Source organism: Rhagoletis pomonella, unplaced genomic scaffold (assembly GCF_013731165.1).
Source record: "Rhagoletis pomonella isolate Grant_MI unplaced genomic scaffold, Rhpom_1.0 Rhpom_scaffold_00001, whole genome shotgun sequence".
Lineage (NCBI taxonomy): Eukaryota > Metazoa > Arthropoda > Insecta > Diptera > Tephritidae > Rhagoletis > Rhagoletis pomonella.
Window position 1 is genome coordinate 5,559,494 of NW_023458555.1, and position 23,675 is coordinate 5,583,168.

Below are 23,675 nucleotides of genomic sequence, written 5' to 3' on the forward strand. Positions count from 1 at the left end.
GGTGGATTACAGTCGTGAGGTATAAAAGTGATGTTATTTGCATTATACCACGGCAATGTGTCTTCGCCATGTCCGCCTGGAACAGTGGCCTACTCCTTATCTGTTGATAAATGACAGAAGATGCCTTTTGAGGCACTCATCCCGATAAACTTGATCATTCATTGTCCCGGATGGGAAAATAGGGCTGCTCTTACGGCCGCAGGAACAAATAGCTTGCCAAACCAAGTGGTTTTTTGGATATTTGGAGTTCATTTTCAGCTTACAACTTTCAGGGGCATCTTGGCGACTTGCACCAGTATAAAAATCTTGACCTGCAATATATTTTGAATTTTTAAAGCAGTAGTTTTCGTAGTCCATAACAATGCAGTTGTATTTTTTAATTTAGAATTCATACAACTTCCGACTGCGGGATTTCGCTGTAACATTCTACTTTGCGCCTCGGTCTGGCGCTGTTTGAGCTGTAGAACATCTCAATGAAGCTTTCCGCTTTACCTTTTGTACGAAAAACTGCGATCTGCGTACGGATTTTGGAACATAACGCGACAAAATCTTCGGATTTCGGGAAAACGCACTGAGGACCTTCCGAGCACTGTTTTTATCACTTTGACCATGCCAACCCCCGCTCCCTGGTTTTCTCGTAACTGCCAGGCCTTATTTGTACCGATTAAAACCCTGCAAACTGTCGAATAGTGCAATCTTTAATTTTTGAGCAATTTTACGTGTAATTAAGGCCGGATCATTTATAAACTCGTGCAAAATGGTTTGTCTCGTTTCTAACTCGGTTGCCATTTTTAACTCAACTAGGAATCAAATTCAAATGAAATTTCTTGTACGTCCAACTAAGGCCATGTGGTCAGCTTATGGTGTTTGAATTTCAAAATATCGAATTCGTTTTGGGTAAGTTATAAGCTTCCCAAAGTGTCGCAGTTTTGGTGTGTTCACCCTTTATGCACAAAATAAAGACATTCACGAAAATTTAAAAAATTTCAAAATGACTTTTAGGTATCGCTACCAGGCACTATTGGTCAGCAGATTTTTAAAATTATTGCTATTTTGATTATCCCTCCATAGTGCGACGATTTAAGATATTAAAATTGGACCAATTTTTGTTACCAGAGAAAAAAATTAAAAAGTGCATTTTGAGCTCAGAAATTGCATACTACTTAATTCTTCTCTACCTATGCATGAGATTTTTGGTATTTTTTCAAAATCAGTGTTTACCGAAAAAGTTAATCAACTGATTATATTTGGAGCTAAATGTTGTAAATGCTGAATAATGAATCCATTTAACGATGACTATGAACTGGTACTCGCATGAACAGTTTGAATAATATCGAGCCCTAACCGCCAGCAAGATGTGAGCGAAATTTGTATCAAAATTTTCTTTTTGTCGCAGAAACGTTCCTAGAACATTTAGATGCATTTGTGCACCAAAAATAAAATTTTGAAAATAATTTTATCACAGTTAAACTTTTCAAAACTTGGCAGCGATCCATAAGAGCGCTTCCTCAACTTTTAAAATTTTTGTAAAACTCAGACAGAAATTTGGTGTATCACATGCAAAATTTAGGATTTCATATTTTAAGGATCACCCTACTATGTAAGTTCATGTATTCGCCAGTTTATGTGGAAGACCAAAATGCTGCGTTTATATTCCAGCAGAGGCGCAGCCGTGATTATAACGGTTTAGCAAGTTAGCCGCTGCGCGACAAGTTCTCCCACGACAACAACAACAAAGCGCTGAAAAATATATGAAATATAAATCAACACAGTTACACACTCCACGTAGCGTCTGTCGTGTATACGTTGGTGTGTGTGCCTCTCTTCCCCAGTGCGCTCCATTGCATTCGTGGTTGATTTATTTAATTTTAACGCACTTATTGCAAAAAAAGAAAGCCCCAACGCTAGCAAATGTTATTGAAAATATATGCTACTACGTATAGAGCTCTGCATATGTACATATATGTATGTATTTACTTATACAGCTATTTGTGCATAAATATTGTATTTTTAATGTTCGCTTGCTCCAGCCAAAATATTGTGCCTAGTATATATATACGCAGCGCTCACGACAGCCTGGATGTTTTCAAACTAAAAAATCAGCACAAATTTCCGCTCCGTCTGCTTGATTTGAAATCCAACTGAATTTATGTTAGTTTCCAACTAATATAAATTTTGATTTTTAATTTTAAAGCAAAGTTTTGTCCCACTACTTTTTCCTACATATGTATATATGTATGTATTTACTTTGTCGTTTCTTTTGTTTGTGCTATGGAAAAGTTCAAGTTTTCTTTTGTCAGCTGTCGTAGGCGTTCACTTGTTGTTAATCCCTAGCCCACTTTTACATTATTTCAGCTGTTATTTTTAAATTTCTTAGTAGGATTAAGTGAAAAAAAAGTGAAAAAGTGAAAAAAAATGTTTTTTCCAATTAATCTTGTTCGAGTATTTGTACTTAGTCCGCGGCATAATTATAAATTATGAACAAATATAATAAATGCCCGCAAGGTTGCTAAAGAAAAAGTAGGAAAAAAATATAAATAAAAAAGTGGTTTCTAAACAAAAAAAAAAAATGTGGCAGCTAATTGTCATCAAGTGAGCTAATTACGCCACTTGCTGCTGTTTTTTTCCACGCACTCCTCAAGGCTGAGTAAATACCCAGTCGGTAAAATGAGGAGCGTTTCTAAATAAAGACCTTGAGGAAGGGATTTTTCAACAAGCTCTTCTCCTTGGAAGTTTTATTAGAAGATCTTCCAGTAGCGCTTTCCAAGGCAACCAAAACCAAATAAAGAAAAAAAGGCGGTAGATGAATCGGTGTGAGTCTACTGCAAAGTTAAATTCAAACTGTTTCATTATTATTTTATGTAAATTTTTCCCTTCTAACGGAAGCTGAACCAGAAGGTTTGGAAACTCTGGGTAAAGAATCGAGCACAGAAGGCCTATCGCAACAAACGATCCGAAATAAGGATGGCCTCTTATTTTCTGATTTTGTCGACTGGGTACAGATATACATGTGCATACATAAGTACATACATGAGTATATAAATAAGTACATGAGGAAGAAATTAAACTAAAATTTTTCATAAAAAATTTAGGTCAGTGTTTTTTTTTTGCTTTCCTTTACTGGTTAGTAATGGGATAAAGTATAAAGGCGTTAAGGTAAAAAAAAAAATAAACTATCATTATTGCTTATTATATACGACAGATATTATTTTATATAGTGTATTTAATAGCCTTTTTCCACCAAAAGCTCAACTGCAGTTAAGAGGTCAGGTAAGTTGCAAGAATTTTCACATCTGTTGATCGGCAGGGTTTATTTCTTACTTTTTGCCATTTTACTTTTGTTTGCTAGTACTTAACATGAGCAATTACCTACCCCCTTCAGTTTGTAATATCCCTGTTTCAATGGGCATAAACTGCACTCTAGGCTTGGTGGAAATGAACTATAAGACGGCAATCAGTGTTAACATTTTGATAAATAAATTATATAGGTATGTAAGTTTTTTTGCGATATATTCAGCAATGTTATGACATATATGGCTAAAGTGAAGTATTACTGTTATATGTGTGGTGAAATATTAACAATTAGTGTGCTTGTGTGTGTGTAGCAAGTGAATAAAAAATATACTATCGTGAAAAAACGTGTTTGTTAATAACTTTTGATCGGGTATAAAAAGTTACCTCCCGCTTCCGACTTCTTATTACTGAGGTCTAGACGCGTCCACTACGTGTGAGACAGTGGCGGACCTACGGGGGCGTGTTTTAATATGTCGCATATGTATGTATAATATGGCGTCTATGTATTAAAACACCCTCCAAAAATTCCAAACAGAAATTCCTACAAGTACGGAGTAAGGTCCTTCAACAACTAAAAAATTAAGTTGGGTTCTTAGGTATCTAGCAAAACAAGATTAAATGTTGTATTTCACGAAGATCTTTATGAACACCAGCATTCTAGCTCTGAAGATATTCACCGCAGCACCCACAATAATGGTGGTATCGGAGGAAGAAGCGAGACGGCACTTCAATGGAAATATCATGCGCGGTAAGGTTTAGCTAAACTTGGCATTTCCTACTGACGCTAGCTGCTTCAGAACAGACCTTAATTGGACTCGGCAAAATCGCCTGGGCGGTTGTAGTTTCAATCAAGAATAAGATGCGTTCCTGCGAAATTACAACAGAGTACTTTTTCCTATGAGCTCAATTAACCTCTGAAATGTTTCAAACTGCATTAATGTGTGGGTCCCTGAGTATTTTCTTTTTAATTTTAAATTTATAAAAACATTAAAAATAGGTGTTCTCGCTGCTTTTACTCTCGCCTTCCATACAATATTTGAAGCATTTGCTTTTATGCGAATTCATTTAATTTACTGCATTTAATTAGAGTGAAATCAAAGTGGGTTTGAATAATATTTCAGCGCAATGAAATGTTAAAAATCCAAATAAATAATCACTCATACGCCTACGTGGGTTGTTGCATTGATGTGGTTGAACACGTTGGAGGCGTTGCTCGTTGTTTTTTTTTTTGTTCATAATTGCAGCCTTGATGTTGAAAATTTGCTGTTGAAATATTTATGTTTTTATATTTACATATATATTTTCATTTGACAATGCAAAAATTTTAATATTGCAAGAAAATGCTAATGCACAACTTTATTTGTATTGGTGAGTTTGCAGTTTGCCATTGGCAGCATTTATTATTTTTACATTTTAGTATTTAATTATTTTATTGATTTCTTGTGGGCAGATGGATTGCTCAGATGTCTTTTTAAATTTATCGCGTTTTTGTTTTTCTTGAATATGCATCATCAAACTGCTTGAATTAGAAATACATATGTATTTGCATTGTGGTAGAAAGAAAAAATAAAAATAAAAAATGTATCTCTCGTATAGGCCCCATAGACGGTGCGTCTGACTCGCGAGTCATCTGTGTACGTGTTGACTCGCCTTTCGACTACACACAGTTGAGTCACTCAGAGTCTTGCCAGAGTCCCTTCGGTGTAACTAACACATATTTATTTGCACTAACACATCCAAACTGACTCGCGAGTCAGACGCACCGTGTATGCCGCCTAGTAAATTTGAAGATCTTTTGTACAACCTCTATTCATACCGTAACCGTTTTAATAATATTTTTTTTTTCTGAAAGTTGAAAGGTGGTTTAGTTTGTATCATTAAATCATAAAGAAATTAGGAGCTCCTCTAAATTTTTATATGAATTTATGCTTATAGTTTTTCTTATTTTAAATCTAAAATTACCCACTTTCTTTCACTCTTCTATTTACTTGCTATTTATTTATTTTACTTATTTTTTTTTTAGTTTACTTCACATAAAATTTTTGTATTCAGATATGTAGACATTTTTTTCTTCATTATATGCTCGCGAATATTGTTTGTTTGTGTGAAATGATTTTTCGTGCCAAAATAGCTTTCTACGCTTAGTGGATTTCACTTTCAAGTTCAAATGTACAAAAAAAAAAAAAGTTTTATGTTTATTTGGAGAGGCCAATTTGGTTCTGCTTTATTTTCTCGAAGCGTTTTCATTTCAATGGCTACTGCAAATTCTGTATAAATGAGTGTGAAAATACAGATTTTAGAATGGTAACCAATGTGGTTAATTGAAAATTATAAACTGCATGAATAAATGTATTTTTATTGATATAAAATTAACAATATTTTGGTGCTTACACTTCTGCTAAGTATTTGGCCGAGCTTCTTCGCAAATTTGTGTGCCGCCTTCGAACGGCAAATGGATTTTTTAAAAGCATTTTCATCGCGAAAAAAATCCGAGTTTTGCTTTTACTGCCGAGGCTGCCCGTCGCTGATTCGAAATAATTATATGCAATTTTTTTGGGGTTTGGCTTTGACTGGGGTTCGAACCCTTGTATTACAATATGCTCCTCTTACTACCACTATCTATAAATAATGAATAATATCATAACACAGAATGGATAAAAACCACAGAAATATTTACAATAAACGTAAACTTTCCAGAACTTGCTCCACCTGATGAATAAACAAAACGATTACGATCAGCCAGGGCCGTTCATGAAGCCTAACAGCAAATGCTGATATTACTGCAGGTGGACACAGAATCTGCTTGATGACTTGTGGTATAGGTGTGAACGCCAATCACCAATGGCAAAAGTAGCGCTAGGCGTGCAATAACTATGTAAAACCCGCTGCCTTATTCTATGGGTACCCAATATGAACTTCCTCTTACTATTTTTATTATACGAACATAGTTCTCACCACTGGTTTTGATATATGCGATGAAAAATTATTGTGACATACAGTTTGAAAGCTTACCAAAAGAAGTCATATTTTCCATAAAAAAAAAATATTATTAATTTATTTTATAAATGGCTTACATAACAATGACAATTATTATGTAATGCCTAAAAAGGTAATCTCATTTTATTTACATATGTAAATGCATTGAATGCTTCTGCATTTCCAATTGTTAATGAATGTCTTTTCTATAAATGTCAGAATAAATATATCAGAAATTCTAAATAGACACAATCAGTCAGGCGTGCTGTGAGCATATGTACTTAAAATAAAAGTGCAAAATGCATGAAAAATTAAATTAATTATCAACAGAAGAGCAATATAATTTGCGGCGATTTTAGGATTTTCGAGCACCGGTAAATTAAAATTACAACAACTATATTCAATGAGCTGCTGTGGCCATTGACGTAACATTTTAATTTAGATCTGTTTGCATAGAATAAACATGTAGTATATAAATGTTTATAAAGTTGCTGTTTAGATTTGCTTTTGGCTGCTTACAATTAAAAGCGAGGTTAGACAGGCCGTATACGTAATGAAAGCAACTGTCTCTAAAATCTGCTGTACGCTGAACTTGTAGTTCTATGCCGCAGCCTGCAACTGGCTTTCTGACTAATGGAACAATGGTGGCAAATCGCTGCATCTGTGATTTTTTCTTTTCTTTAAACAGCGCAGGAAGCAGCCAACACAAACAACAAACAACATATCAACGGCAAAGTAAATACATATTTATGCTTATGCTTTGAGCAGCATACGTTAACATTAAAATAATTATTTTATTTTTGTTTTTCGAAATATTTACATATGTACATACATATATGTATGTATGTATATATGCAGTGGCGTTTGCGACGATGACGTGATTTGGCTACATTTTGAGGCGCCCACGCGCCACAAAAACAGCCACTGCTATATACCTACAGATTAAGCGACGTGGCGTGGCAGCGGCGTGGATGGCGTTGGCAGAGAACATGGCAATTGAGCAGACGATTGCGGCCGATAGCGAACTTGAAAACGTCAAATATGTGGCCGGTGGCCGCGCGCAAAATGCCAAAATAAACTGTGCCAAATTTTCGTTCAATAAATTGTAGCATTTTTATTCAGATTTTTTGTTACATTGCAATAAGGACACATATACATATATGCATTAGAGTGGTCTAATTTTTGTATGGAGAAAAAATAGTTCATCCTAGAAAACGGGGCACCTCCTTAGTTTTTTCCTTTTGATATTTGTAATATCTATAGCAACTTTAAAATGTTTACTGTAACCAATGACCTTGAAATGCACTTCTGGATCGCTATGAAAGTGACAAAAATATTGGCGATTTTTATCAAAAGCTACTGTAGCCATGACAACTGAACCTTGCGATATATTTTTAGATAATTTGAATTTCATATGCTTTTAGATTGCTTAACCAATTATTTAATTAAAATGTGTAATAATACTTCTAAAGTAAAATATGAGCATCATGACCATCCTCTAAATTTGTACTACTTAGAAACGTAAAGTTTGATAACAAAACCTCTTTCGGCAAGAGGAAAAATTTTGGATTTGGGGCACTCCTATCTCGAAAAATTTCTTTTGGACCACTCTAATATATGTACATATGTATGTATGTATGTAAGTGTACGCGCATATACATATGTGTGTTTTTGTAACACTGTTTTGCTTCTACAGCAGGCGGCATTAATTCATTAAAAGTTTACTAGTGACTGCAATTAGCTCAATTAAAATTCATAGGCAGAATTCGAATTTTTCCTCGAAACATTTTTTTTATTAACCTTAGGGCGGATTGTTGCAAGCGAAACGTAAATAATCGTATTTTACTTTTCAATTGTAATAAAAAAAGGTAAGGTCAAAGAGAGGAGATCCCAATTTTGTTCCTACTACCAATTTTTTGAGCCTCCTCTATAGGCAGCTGGAGAGATTACACAAATTCAAATTAGGCAGGTGCTTCGGATCATTTTTACTCTTGCGGCCAGCACATTATTAATAAGTAAATAAGTTAATAATAAGTTAATCTACAATCTAATTCACAATGGCCTACAAAAGCCAGTTACATTCCTTTCTTGAAGACGACCCATGGGCATACGCAGGTACGGGCTTCCCCACTCAAGCCCGAATATCTTGAAAAATGAGGCACTACAACTCAAAGAGGCAGACGGAAATCACAGACGGACCCAGCTCTTCTTTCTTATCACTTCGACATACTTTTCTAGGGATATATCTCTTCTTCTTTGACTGCACGGGTAGCTACCTCAATTCAAACTTAAACATTTTTAGTCCAATTCTCTCTCGAATGTTTCGATTTAGTTTTACTTATACATGCAGTATCTATATACTATACAAATGTATATAACCGCTTGCACTTTGAAATCATAAATTTTCAGTTAGACGCTTATTTATGACTGACTGTCCAGTATTTTGGTGACAGCAATAAAAATTATATGATGCATATCAAAAATTTCAGCGTTTAATTTCAGGCATAATTACATTTACACCATAGGTACTGTTGAAAATTCCTAATTTTCAAAACAAGCGGACAAGCAGATGAAAACTAAAGCGAGTAAATAGCTGACAAGTTGCCCACCAACAGGCAACTCATTCACTTAGCTTCCCACACATTTCCTTTTGCTTTCGCTTGCGCTGTAGTAAATATTTATTTATTTATGCTCGAAGGAAAATAAAACGCCTACAGATTAACACCTACGTACACACTCTTAATGTACACTGACATGTAGAGAAAAGCAGCACGAATTGTATTTTATTTATTTTCGTTAACAACAAGCAGCTTTCTTGATCAATCGTGGCCAGCTGTAATTTGTTTGATGTGAATGGAGAGTGTGATCGTCGAGTGGGCATAGAAATGAGTTGATTGCCATTTATTCACAGCTGCAAACAGGCGGCTGCTACATACATACATACATATATAGCCTTCACCATCAAAAGTGTCAACGCCATCACCTCGCCATTCACCTCGTCAGGCAGGCTGTGTTGGTGGAAGCGAAATCGCTGGTCTCTCGCGTTGTTGGCTTTTCAGGCTTTCCATGCCCATTTGTTTAATGCTGTCAAATAAAAATTAAATGTTTTGTTTTTGTTTTTACATTTTCGCTGCGGTGTCTCTGTTTTGTTTCAGCAAAAGTCGCACACACTCGCCGCTGGTGTGCGCCTATAGAATTTCGTGAAAATTCTGTGCTTTCTCGCTCTCCTCCTCCGCCTCCCTGCTTTGACGTCATCCCACCATTCTTGTTTGGCGATCGGCCTTTTACGATCGACGCGCTTTTTGTAGCATTGCAATGTCTTTTTTTTAATACTTTCGGCGTTTGTAGGCGAAACCACCCCGCAGCTTTTAATGCTTCCACATCTTTGTGTCTACGCCTACAATGTAGCGTTCTGCTGTTGCCGCTTCTGCTTCCTCTTCTTCTGAGTTTGCAGAAAATACATTTTTGTTTTTGTTTTGACCATACAACCTTTGTTTGTTCGTTTGTTTTGGGGAGAAATGGAAATTCACATCGACCACTTGCGTCAGTTGAGAATTTCACTTCGATCGTTTTAGACAGTCGTCGCAGTTCTGGCTAAGATACAGTTCCCCATTGATTCCATAAAGTGATTTTTTTTTATTGAACTAAAACAGAGAAAAATGGCTGTAAGTGAATTTTCGAATCGAAATTGTGTTAAAAGCTGAACTTGAAGTATAAAATGTGTATTAAAGCGAGATTAAAACGTTGTTGCCAGAGAGTAAATCCAACAAACTGTTACACAACTAGCCTAAATGTTGAAGATATGTATATAAAAATAAAAATTTAGGCTTTTCATCAGAAGCTGCCAAAATATTTTCTTCCTTCTATGGAATGAGTCAGTCATTCCTTAAAAAGTCGTTGGTTTCCAAATTTTATTTTATTTTTTTAAGATAGTGTCGATGTCAAGTGAGCAACAAAAAATTCACTGAGTTTCCAATTTTGGAAAAAAGTACATCATTGTAAATATTTATAGTACTTATTTTGGTATGAAATATTCTTTCTTGGTGCGAAGTATTTTTTGTACGAAAAAAAACGCGCAATTTTTGGCGATGGGAGTAAATTTGCCGTAAAATTTGGAAAGATTTTTTTATACATATAAAGACCATAACACTTGAAATATGATAATTTTAGGCAAAATTTAGAACAAAGGTCTTTAGTACAAATTAAATATATTTGCAAAAAAGAAGATCGCCAAATGGCGATAGAGTCGAGTTATTTCAAAAAATCGATTTACGGTCGAGGCATATGTTAGTCAGTTGATATGTATTTACAAACAGGACTCTATAATTGACGCTGGAGTCAAGGTATTTCTATTCAATCACAGATTTTGTTCGGGGCCTACATAGTTACCATCGTTACTTAAATTATTCCCATAGTCCGTTAAAAATTCCGGCTGTTGGATCCTTAGAAACCTTAAAAGTTCTGTTCAGTCATTTGCATTAATAAATCGATCTTAGCAAAATGGTCGCGGAGTTAAAAAGGGGTAATTTAAAAAGATGAGCTTTATAGGCGCTAGAAATGACGGTAGATATAAACCCCTTCCATATAAAATATTAATAGGATTTTTCAATAAACTTCAATTAATTAAAACTATGTATATATACACATAAGTTAAACCACATTCACAATCTGGTATTAACTCAGCAAATTTAAGTGAAATTTAATAAACCAATACGCAGTTTATATACAAACAAATTTCCGACCAAATAAACTTGCACTAACATACATATTTATGCACAATTATACGAGTTGATATGTATCTAAAAACATCAATTTATTATGCTTGACCACCATGATCAACTGAGCTAGTGCATGCGACCCACAAAGATACCGCTGGCTGAGTTCAGTTCACACAGCTGACAGCGAGCTGCGGAAGTTGTTAAATTGAGCAGAAAATTTAAAGTATAATGTGGTCAAAAAACATTTGTCTTCTGCTTGAATCTGCTGCTCAGCAAGTTAAAGGTCCAATGACTTGAACCACGAACCTGCACCGAAAGATGGGCCATGCCACTTCCGATATGTAAAAAAAAATAGCAAAAAATATACAAAAATATAATTTCTAACCACAGACGTCAATGATTTCCAATTAAAATTCAGATTATGTTATGAATGTAATTGAAATATAATAGCATAACCGGAATAAAAAAAAAATTGTGTGTGTCAATTTTCTACCGCAGAAAATTATGCATTCGTTTTTAAATTAATATATAGATATTCAACTCTTTGTTTTTGCCAAGTTTTTAATTATCAAAAATTATACAATTTGAAGTATAAATTTTACGAGAGCTTTGCCAGTAGCTAGCCTAGTTTGCATATGTGCATATACATACATATAAGTGCTTCATACATCGGCTGTAGCTTTTACTCATTCCCTATTTGAGGAGTCCATACTATAAAAGTTTCATGGGAAATACCAGTAAACTCACATTTTGCTCTGAAAATAAAAAGTTATGGTTTCCAACAGACAGAAACAAAAAATTAAATAAAAATGTCTTTTATACAATGAACGGCCCTAATTTTGTATGGCGCGTAGAGCTGTGACTGCCTTTTATGTAGATTTATGTATATTTTCCTCGTTAATACAAATTTGAATACAAAAATAATTGATTTATTTTGGAACGAAAAATGGCAATGAAGATGGTACAACGCCGAAACCGGTTTGTCTGCAAACCAAACTTGACAAGGAATGACGGAAATTCGTTCCAAAATAAATCATCTTACCACCCTTTCGGAAAAATCAACCAAAACCAACACAAAAATAATTAATTTTTCACTATTCTTACATCGCTTGCTCGGAAAAGTGTGACTTTAGCGTTATTTTCGCGCTATTAATGATTGTTCATCAGTAAATGGAAACTATAATGCCCTCAGGATTTTTCCATACCGGAAAAAAATTTTACCCTTGTTTTTCTAAATTAAATTGGAAATCAAGTCATATTTAGAGGTCTCTCAAAGTTTTCCAAGTACTTACATTTTATAAACTAATTTTCGGTAGAAATGGTACAGAATTCTTGAAAATTAATACTTTCCTATCGAAAGACTTTATTTATAATTTCGTTGAAATTTGAATGCAAATACAACAATTCATAAAATTTATTGATTCGAGCTGTCTGTTAGTTGACGGCGTTTTTTTTTTATTTTTTCCAAGCCATTAAAAGAACTACCCTTAAAGTGTTTGCATATAACACTGGATCACGAATTTTAATTTGGTTTTTGTTCTCCAGAGGCCAATATCCAATTTCGATGTAGAATTACTCGATGATTCCGAAAATCGTTATTTTTTAAATTTTTCTTCTGTGTAAGTTTGATTTTTTTCATTAAAAAATAAAAAAAAAACTGGAATGATTAATTCATTTTTCAGAAACTATCAGTCCTATCGTAAAAGAATGTATATGTATATGGTTTATGGAGAATTTCATTAAATTTCATTTGCCGTTTCTAATATTAAGATTTTTGAATTGGTTCGTAAGATATACGTGATTAGAAGGAAGCAATTTTTGCTTCAAGCGGAATAACGGTAAATTGAAAATATCTCAAAAACGTATCCATACGAAAAAAAAATTATCTCGATTTTCGGGCTCACCGAGCAATTCTACATAGGAATTGGATAGTGGTATCCATAGAACATTTTTGCTGTAAACCAGTGTAGTCAAAGACTAATGACTACATAAAAGGCGTATCTTATTAGCCTTAATTTAAAACTATATGTACATCTTAAAATAAGAGAAAAGTAGTTGAATTTGTGTGTACGTGACGATGGAATTCTCCTATTGTCATTTTTATCATTTCAATATTTTTTTTTGTAATTAAAAATTTTCTATTCAAAAAATATGTTGCAATAATTTTGTGCAGAGATATTATTTGTTTACTGCGGCTAATAAATATTGAAATGGCATCATATAAAAGCCTTATTTAAAAATAAAAAAATAAACGAATTAAATTTTAATAGCAACAATTGCATAAACAATTAGGATTATGCACTATAACGGTAATTACATTAACTAGTACATGCATGCCAAATTACAGTTATGACTGCGTATATCTACATACTCACAAATTTGTGTACATACATATAATACCTATTGAAAAATTTTGGCTGGCGTAAATCTGTTTACTGAAATTTATTTTAATGAAAAGTTATTTGTTAGCCAAAGCCAATAACTTGTGTTTAACAATAACAGTTAAAAAATATAAACTACAATTAAATGTAAGCTTTCAGCAAAATTGTAAACAAAGTAATTTACAAATAATATTTTTTAACATTTTATTAATAATATTCAATTTGAATTATTATTATTTTTATTTTTCTCAATTCACACCATACCTCTTCTCCGCTACTTGATGCAATAATTTTCAGTCACCTCGTTTTAATTGAAATTCAATTTGCGGTAAGACCCTCAACGTGTATCAAAAATAAATAAAAAAAAAAATCATATGAAAAACCGCCAAAACATTGAAAAACCGAATAATTGAAATGCGGTTGAATGCAAAATTCTGTTTAATTGAATACAATGTTTTTCTTCCGACGCGTCCAGCAAAGTTTTTGTACACTAAAGGCGGGCAAGGTGAGCGTATGCGATTGTGATTGCGTGTGTGTGTGTGTGTGTGTGAGAGAGTACGTGTCAATGATTGATGTGCTTTTTTTACATTTACGCTTAATAATTAGCAGCGGAAAGGGCAGTGAAAAGCAGATGGATTAAAAATGTATGCACTCTAGAAAAACGGCTTTAAAGTTTTGAATTTACATACATATACTCCCATAGTGAAAATTAATACATATTTGGTTCTAGTGACCTATCGGTAATCGATACATCTATTTACACGTGCAACGTAGAAGAAGAGGTAGCGGTTATTTTTGCATTATCATTTCTATTGATTTTAAGATAAGCGGCTACGTTTTAGTGAAGAGCTTCAAAACCCGATTTTCCGCCAACAAAAATTTGGTCCTCGCAAGCCATTTAAATGATAGTGGTTAATGTAGGTGGCAGTTTGGATATGGTTTCGTTCACTCCTTAGCCCTGATTTTAAATATCAGTACAGTACTGATTTTTCAGCTTTCGTACTGATTTTATTCATTTCTTCAATCAGTTCTGAAATTTTAAAATTTGTACTGATTTGAACCGAATTTTCAATTTTGAGAAAAAAAATGTAATAGTGGTCTTCCCACCGCGCGTGTTATTCGATGACTCGGTGTTCGATAACTTTTCTCCATGTATTTTGCCTATGTTATATTATTTTACACAAAGACAATACTTTAGGACAAAGGTTTTTACATAACGTAGGAGCTTCCTTAAAACGTACAGTAAAAAGTAACATGTTTATTTTTTATGAACTACATTTTATTTTTATACCAAAATATTGTTAAAAACAAGTACCCGCACTCTGGCATTTTAAAGTATTTTCTGTTTCTTACATTCATAACTTTGTCTTGAATAAAAGTGTACTGAAAAGTACTGATTTTTATAGCATGAAAAAGTATAAGATACTGATTTCTGCCAACTTTAAACTTACAGAAGGTGTGGAGATTTTGTTGGCGCCTTTGAAAAAATTGTCACTGTTTCGCTTGCATCTGCAAGAACACAACAATCATAGCTGCTACCTTTATCACTAAAGTTTGTAAGGCTAAGATCTACATACCTATTGGCTGATGTCCCTAATGCTAAAATAGCTGAAGTGATGGGTTAATATTGCATTGAATATTTTGCGAGCAAATATTAGGGGGCGATGCTGCGTAATCTAATTTCCAGAATTAGCTTAAGCAGATCCTAAGGGGGTTTGTGTCAATGCCATTCTCACAGAAGTGAAATCCCCTCTAAGTTCTGGAGTATGGATTTAGGCAGGGAGAAGGCTGATATGAAGATTCCCTTATCATCAAACTAAACAGCTCTAATAACAACCACCAGTTTGATGTAGATGATGTACGCTCATTAGAGGCCCTTCTCTCTCTCACTTAGTTGCTGTGAATTGACTAGTCGTTTGAGAAAAGGCTTTCCGCTGGGTATTGCACTCTTGACTAGAAGTATAAAATTGGAAGTTACTTTTCAGATCTCCTCCGAAGGGAAGTATTAGTTAGGTGTAGTTCCAGATAGTAAACTTTTTTTGAAGTCCACATAGAACAGGCCTCCAAATTTTTAACAAACGTTCTGGAAATATAAATAGGTCTTTGGTAAAGTATGGGGTTTGTTACCCATATTAACATTTTTCTGTGAATCTACACCACCTAGAGAAGACCTATTCAGAACTGAATCTGTGGGCTATTGAAAAAGACCTCAAACAATAGCGTGGGAAATTTGCTTACCAAGATTTTTCAATGCGAAGGAATAGTAGTCTACTGGCTCTTTTTGAGCAGTACTACAGTGCTCAGTACTCTGAGCCTGAACGCAGGTTTAACCCCAATAAAGAGTCTAATCATTGGCTGTCTTACTCAGTATATATTAGAAGATAACGAGGGTCTAAAAACTATGTATTCCAAAAGCAGATAAAAAGGGCAGAAGTGCAGGGAAAATGGTCATGGGCCAGCCATCTTTCTAAAATTCTGTGCTCAGCATCCTTGTTACCTATAACCCGAAATTCGGTTATACACACATTCATATGCAAAAAACGCATTTTTCGGTTTAGTATCTAAGCAATTTTTAAAATTCTTGCGCATTTCATCCGCTCAAAAAGAATTCCGCTAAAAATTAATGCGGTGTCCAATATGTTCAGTTGAAAGCATACAAAAAATTGGTACATATTTTTAATTTTTATGCTGTAACTCTTTGATGTTGGCAAAATTTCCAGAACAAAAAAAAAGAAGACAAAGTATAAATATGTAGAATACCTTACATTGTTAAAAGCACAGTAATTCAAAATATGCGAGTGTTGTTGAAAAAAGCCATTGAAATTAAAAGTCCATAAACAACAGAACAAATATTTCAGCGAATACTATGATAATAAATATTGAAATAAAAAATATACCGTAATGTAATGGCGCATCTGTTGTAGCTTTCACGCCTGCCAAACGCTTATTTGCGCTGCCAACATATTTGGTACACATGTATGTAAATATGTACGTACATAACAAAAAAAAAAAAAAAAAAAAAAAAAAAAAAATATTTTAAAAAAAAAGGCAAAAGTAAGGTCAGTCAGCACTGAATAACAAAATGCAATGAAAGTGTATCTGTTTGAAAATAAAATTAATTTAGCTGTGATCTTCCTTTGGTTATTTCGCTGCATATTTTATTCTGCTTTGAAATAAAAATGTTTTATATACGAGAGTTGTTTTTTTTTTTCTTTTCGCCTTTTGCTCTGTACAATTTTATGGGTTAATTGCATAGGTTTTTAGTGAAATTGCTCGCCGATTTTCGCTTGGCTTATTTGCCTTTCAACGCGCGTCCTCTTCGTGATTTTTTGGCAAAGTCGGCGATAGCGCGCGGAAAAGTGGAAATGGGTTAGGAATTTATCGCCATTTAGCGATCTCTTTGTGATGTAGCGTTTAAATATTTTTTTCTTTAGTTTTTTTTTTTTTTATATGTTTGTAGTCTAGTTTTCTTGGGTTGATTTCATTTTCATTTATTCGATGGGCCAGCGAAACAATGTTTTTGAAGAGTAAAAGTTTTTTTCTGGCGTATTGCCATTTTTAATTTGGTTAAGCATAAAAGCGCGTAGAGAGATAAAATAGATTACAAACAAAACAATAACTTTACAGCTTTTTTTTTGTGTGAAAAAAGCGCAAGCTAAATTGAGTATCGTTTTAAGACGGCTGTGGTTACTTGATTAGCCTTTCAGTTTCTTTTAACTTTTTTCCTTCTCAAATTTCTGTGAGTACAAAATCACAGGAGCAATACGTATTTGTTGACGACACTCTCATAGTGCTTCTTTTGGGCAGTGAAATGTCAATTTAAGTGCCACCGTTGGTGAAAAAGAAGAGCATATATCTACTTTTTCCACATGTACTCTAAAAACCATTTGGACAATATTTTGGATATTCAGAGTTTAAATTCTTTCGCACTCTCCTATTTGTTTTGCCTTCGTTTTTGTACATGTCTCCCTTTAAACATGTTTGATTAAATTTTTCACATTTTCCAATAATGGAAGTATTAAAAAAAAAATAACAAAATATATGAAAATATTGCCCGCGATTTCGCTAAACAAAACCTTTCATTTAGTCGCTCCATTTATGCAGAATAGCTAAATATAAATATTTTACTATTTGGAAATAAATTGCAAGTTTTCACAAAATAAAATAAGCAATTACAGTTTACTTTGTTAATGCAAATTGACCATTTTCACTGACAAAAGCAAACGTTCACTATATTGCCAAAACGTTTTAGGTACATTGACATTTTTCTTTTAAAAACCAAATTTTTTTTAAATTCTCTTTTACAATTTTTTAATAACCGCTCTTCTAAAATCACAATATTTACGTTTTCAACATAAATATGGTTTGCGCAAAAGTGCAGAAATTGTCAGAATATTCGGAAACTTTTATGCATTGTGGCTATTTGTAAAAATGTAAAAAAACCAGGTTTGGGTTTTTTGTTTAAAAAAATACTGGTTAGGATATGAAAATTTCCGTTTAAGGTTTATGAGTAGTATTTACGTAGGAATGCAGCGCAAGCAGCGGGTCACGTAGACGTATGGGGAAGAACCACGAATGGAAAGGTTTCCTTCCCATTAGGTGGTCAGAAAAGCGATCTGCGAAAGTCCGAACAAAAAACAAAAATTTAGAGCTTTATTTTACTTTTATAGTTTATGCAACTTTGTATCATTTACAAAACGGTAATCCGGATTGTTTAACATATTTACCTATAAGATAATGGCCCATTAGAACACCAATGCACAGTGGTTTCAAACAGGATTTTAATGGTCATAATTCACTGGAGTCTATATTTTTCAACCAGTATAGTTAAGTTTTTTTTATGAAAGCTTATAAAATTAGGAAGAGACTAGTTGAGCCCAATTTTTTAATGTGTGTATGTTTATATTAAATTTTTGTGCAAAATGGAGAAAAAACAGTAGCTTTGAATAAAATAGATTTTCCTGTTCTAGTTAGTAAATGTTACATAATAAAAATTAGTTGGAAACAATTGTTGGGTTCCCCTAAAATTTTCAAATTGAGTGAAAAATGAAGGCTCCAGTGAATTATGAACAATAAATGTCAGTTTGGAGCCACTGTGCAAAAGTTTGAGATATACTATATTTATATGCTTAGAGAATTTAGGGCAATATAACAGGCAAGGTAAGGCATTTGAACCTTCATTTAGTGCTGTGGAGTTAATCCAGTTGGTAGAGAATCGTACTAAGCCATTATATTTTGCTAAGTAGTTTATTATCGCTCACCTTATAAATGGCAGGGCCCCATACAAGCACTCCATATAGCAGGAGAACTGTTCTAACAACCGCTTTCTAAATCGAGCGCAAAATGCTTGGAGTCAAGCCAAACTTTTTGCCATGGCTTTCTTGCACGAATACAGAGCTATGAAGGACTTTTCATAAGGCTCCTTTCAGCTCAACGTCTTATCCAAAGTCATGGCTGCGAACTTAGCTATGTATGTATGTTCCTGTTGCTCTCCATTGGAGTTACCGACAATGTTTTATATAGATATATATCACATATGTATATCACTTTGTTCGAGATACCATGCCGCTAAGAACATCTTTATAGGATACAAAGTGCCCCTGCATCACATATTGTTTCTGGTAATTTTCATCTATAGCAGCGTTTAAGATGGTGATTATATCGATAACTGTAATGAATATAATTTAAATTCTCGAAAAGTAGGGCTTATATAAAATTTGTATTCAAATTATGCGAATGTCTTTTGTACTGAGTACAACACTGAATTGATAACGATGCAAATATTGATTAGAACTATAGAATAGTTGCTTTTGTTAATAAAAAAATAATAAATTGAAAAACTAAAATTAAAACTTAGCTAAGTAGCTATTAAGATATGACAATCAAAAATGTTGTATAATCCTATTAATGCGATTCGAATTTCGCATGTGAAACAATAAAAATGAGAAGTAATGAGTCGTTAATTTTTTTTTTTGGTTAAAAAAACTTGACCACATTTATTCAACTCAGTTAAATTTTATTACGAAGCACTTACTTATTTTAGCTGGTAAATTTAGCCAATTATAAATTGCGGTTTTTTCATATGTGACATTTCATTTTTTTTATGTCACTGAGAGAAATTTAATTTATTTAAATGTGCCTGCGTGCTGGCCAATAGAGCGACAAATGAGCTTTTCATTTGGTCGTACAATTATTTAGTGAAAATAATAATTGTTTTAGAGTAAAAAAGTTAATTAAAAATTAACATTTCACATATGTCACACTGTGTGTATTATCCTCAAAAATCGAAAGCGAAAACCATTGGATCTAAAAAGACACTTACGGCGCCAGCTCTATCCGAGCTGTAATATACGGAAAAACTGCTACAAGTTATATAAATATTTTTACTCTGCGCATAGCTGAAACTGTTATTTAAATCTTCTACTTATATAAGCCCTTTTTTTATTAAAAAAATAAATGATTCAGAAAATATACGTATATACATATGTACATATATTTCCATGTGCAATGTAAGTAAATTATTGAGTGAAGTGGCAAATGCTCGCAAAATCAATGGAAGCAAATTCATTGCACTTGAGTTCAATGTCAGTTGAAAGACTTTTGTTTGTATTTGCTTAATTGGACATCATGCTTCTAAGGGCCGATTTCGAATGAATATTTAAACGTCTCTTAAGTTTAATTTTGGAATGTTATTTAAATGTCATTTAGCTTTCGTTCAAACAAGTGGCAACACTGTTGCTTGTTCCTTGAAATTGTTGTAGCACTTGTTTATTTTTTTTTATTTTTTTTATTTTACATTTTCTACTGAACAGCTTGTTCTTTTCAAGAAAAAGGTGTGTATTTAAATGGCACATAAATGTGAAAAGCTACTTGAGAAAATGGCCTCATTTAGATTTATGAAAATAATATATAATTCCAGAGCGCAGCCAGAAATCACACTCGGCTATCGTCGAATAATTACGTAGAAAAGCTTAAAAGGTTTTGTTTACTTCGGCAAGAACCAATTAGAGTTAGAAAGCCAGCGTTTTTTGGCAAATTTCATTTCACTTATTTAAATTTACTACACGAGATGCCACGCTAGGTTTATTTATGCCCCTCCACCTTCCATAATTTTGCGTTTTATCACACTTGTACCTTGGTGAGTGAGCGTTTGTCACTTTCGCGATGATAAGGGTTTTATTACCTCAGGTAATTAACCGCGACGTGCCACTAAAAGGACAAAGTAAACAAAAACAAGTGTGATTCATTTTCCATTTAATTAGCAGATATTGTAAATATAAATAATATTAGGAGCGGAATGTATGCGTTGACATAAATGCAACGTTACGCTTTCCAAACAAATTCAAATGTACAACAAACATAAGTTTATTTTAATTGTTTTTTATTTTGTAGTTTTTGCAAAAATGATTAATGATCTGACTTGCTTTGGAAAAGAAAGAAAGCTTTGAAAAATTTAATTTAATGAAACAGCGCAATAAATAGAGATTTAAAATATAATATAAATTTTACTATTCATTGCGTAATTATTTAGTTATTTATTACAGAATTAAGTTAATATTGATATTTAATTGATGTCAAATTAAATATTATTGCTCTGAATTTGTGCAGTGATAAAAAAATAACTTAAATAATTTTCTGAATGGAGTGAAAGCCGAGATTAGCTTACTTTAATGTTAATTGACAAGCATTAATATCCATACAACATAAGTCATATTTCGAGCAGTTATATAATTAAAAGTAAAAAAGGCTGACTTTGTGAATTGGAATTAAACAAAAAGGAAAACAGCTTTTTAAAATTGCAAAAAACCAAATTCGAAGTCTAATTAAAAGAAGCATAGGTTGGTTTTTGCGGCGAGTGCCAAAGAACGCGCCGCCTTAAAAGCACAACTCAAAATCTAAGTTGAAAAGAGACCGTAATAGGAAAGAAAGATACGGGGGAACCGTAGCGAATGAAATGGTTTAATGTTTCATAATTTTGTTAAGGCTAGCCCAGAGGATTTATTCTTGTTAATAATATATAGAACCATTCCAAAAAATTAAAGTAATTTTTCTTTGCTTCGTGAAACTGGCTGTAAAAGTATGCTAAAAATTTAAATCTTTATTACCAAAATTATAAAAAAAAAACCTAAAACGAATAAAAATCAAACCACATAATGGAAACCCTTTCCCTTTTCCCTTGGCTTATTATTACTATTAATTACAGCCTTAAACCGGGGACCTTGAAAACATGCCCTATAATTTATTAAATGCCAGCAAAGCACACAATGCATTGTATGAATAATAAACAGCTGCTGCTGAATCGACATACATTAAATAAATTTCAAGGGACAATTGCGACATTTTCAACCAAAAATTGCTTACTTTTTACCCTAAAAAAATTATTCAAAAGCTTATCATTTTAATGTGAAAAATTTGCAAATTAGATTTAGTGAAAACTGTCGGCTGAAAATTTAAAATGGCGCTTTGCAAAATTAAACGCACGTAATAAAAAAAAAGAAAAAAAAAAACCGAAAAAACCGAAATAGGAAAAACAATGAACACCTTTGCTTGCGGACCAGCAGCAGCAGCCGCAGCAGTCAGCTGACAATGGCTGGCGCGTGGCACGCAAACGTGAAGTGAGAGTATTTGCTGCTCGAATTTCATTAATTTTAATTAGTTTGGCAAATATTTATACGCACAGTATCTGATATTGCATTTGTTGTTGCACAGTGATTGCCGTTTCGTACTCGCTGTAGCGTTGCTTACCCCGATCATGAGCGTATCAATATACATATTTGCTTTTCGTATGCCATTAATATTATTTATTTTTATTTTTTTGTAAAATTTATGAGAATTTGTTGCTGCTGTTGTTGTTGTTGCTATTGTGGCTGTCATTATTTAAATTTTTAGCGCTGCCGTCGCGGTCTCGCTGTTACACGCTCGTCCTGTTTTATTTACGCTTTGCATTTTAATTAATTGCGATAAATATTAGCTGTCGCAATGATGGCACGGCAACAAAAAAAAACAAAAAAACATAAGCAAAAATAACTGTACCACGAGCAAAGTGTTGACTTCCACTGGCTCAGGCAGTACAGTACAAAAACAAAGTGTAGTATTTGATTTATTATTTGAGTGTGGTTGTATTTAGCCTGCTGTCGACATTTAATGCTGCATTCGCTAAGCTGGCTTAACATGTAATTGTTATTGCTGTTTTTGTTGTTGGAGTGCAGTTATCTAAATCAATTTTCATTAGTTGAGCGAAACTGTGTAATAGTGGATTAGCTTTTATAAATCGAAAAGTTATTATGAAACAATTTTTTGTCCATTGAAAATTAATGAAAATGTGAAGGTTGCTCATACGCAGTGGCCAACTCCAGTCGGTGAAGTTTGTAAATTGATTGCAGGTAGAGTTGATAGTCCAGTTTGAGAGTAATTAAACAAGCTATGTTAAAAGCTTTAAAGTAAATTGGTAGTTGATAGAAAAAATTATTAACCAGAACTTTAAACTTTATACTAATGAAAAAAATTTCTATTTACCATTTCTTCCAGCCCCGCAACAAGGAACAAGAACAAGAAGTCCTCAACTGGATCTTCGCTGTGTTGGGTGAAAAAGTACCCGCTGGCCAATACGAGGACATACTCAAGGATGGCATTGTACTCTGCAAGCTAATTAACAAATTGGCGCCCGGCTCGGTGAAAAAGATCCAGGAACGTGGCACCAACTTCCAGCTGATGGAGAACATTCAACGCTACCAAGCGGCCGCCAAGAAGTACGGCGTGCCCGAAGAGGAAATCTTCCAAACTGCCGATCTGTTCGAACGCCGCAATATTCCACAAGTGACGTTGTCACTCTACGCCTTGGGACGCATTGTGAGTGGTGATTGGAGTATTTGGAGAAATTGAATATTTTAAACTTATTTTCTTCTCTTTTAAACAGACACAAAAGCACCCCGAATATACTGGGCCGTCGCTAGGTCCCAAGATGGCTGATAAGAATGAGCGTGAATTCACTGAGGAGCAGCTGCGCGCGAGCGAGGGTCACCTCAACTTGCAGATGGGCTACAATAAGGGCGCCTCGCAATCGGGACATGGCGGTTTCGGTAACACGCGTCACATGTAAAGTATGACGCCGGTGTTGGTGTGTCTCTCTGTGTGGCTAAGTCATTCATTCAAACTAAGATATACTTTCAATGTTGGAGTAGCAGTTGTTTTTCTTTAAGGCTTAATATTTTAAATATTTTCGTTTTTTTGTAAACTATGTTTATTTTGTAAAATGGCATTATTTTTGGGGCATTTTCTCTCTAGTATTTATTTAATAACATAAAAT

At 33.7% G+C, this 23,675-nt stretch overlaps 2 protein-coding genes across 2 annotated transcripts in view; both read left to right on the forward strand.

Annotated features, from left to right (window-relative positions):
* The window catches only part of LOC118736867 (E3 ubiquitin-protein ligase RNF113A), a 315,005-nt gene extending 292,040 nt beyond the window's left edge, over positions 1–22,965 (forward strand). The window contains exon 4 of the mRNA XM_036466977.1: positions 22,898–22,965. The gene's annotated coding sequence lies outside the window, so the exon portion shown is untranslated. The remainder of the gene's footprint in view (positions 1–22,897) is intronic.
* On the forward strand, positions 9,808–23,616 carry LOC118736886 (myophilin). Its single transcript, XM_036467008.1, has 3 exons — positions 9,808–9,935; positions 22,898–23,218; positions 23,286–23,616. Exons 1-3 carry the CDS (start codon positions 9,930–9,932, stop codon positions 23,466–23,468), a joined length of 510 nt encoding a protein of 169 aa, XP_036322901.1. The 5' UTR covers positions 9,808–9,929; the 3' UTR covers positions 23,469–23,616.
* Positions 23,617–23,675: the final 59 nt, after the last annotated feature.

What these genes read in the sequence shown, in the direction of transcription:
- LOC118736886 (XM_036467008.1), top strand. An exon ending in TCTACGCCTTGGGACGCATT is followed by an intron (nt 23,219 to 23,285) that starts GTGAGTGGTGAT and finishes TCTTTTAAACAG; the next exon opens with ACACAAAAGCACCCCGAATA.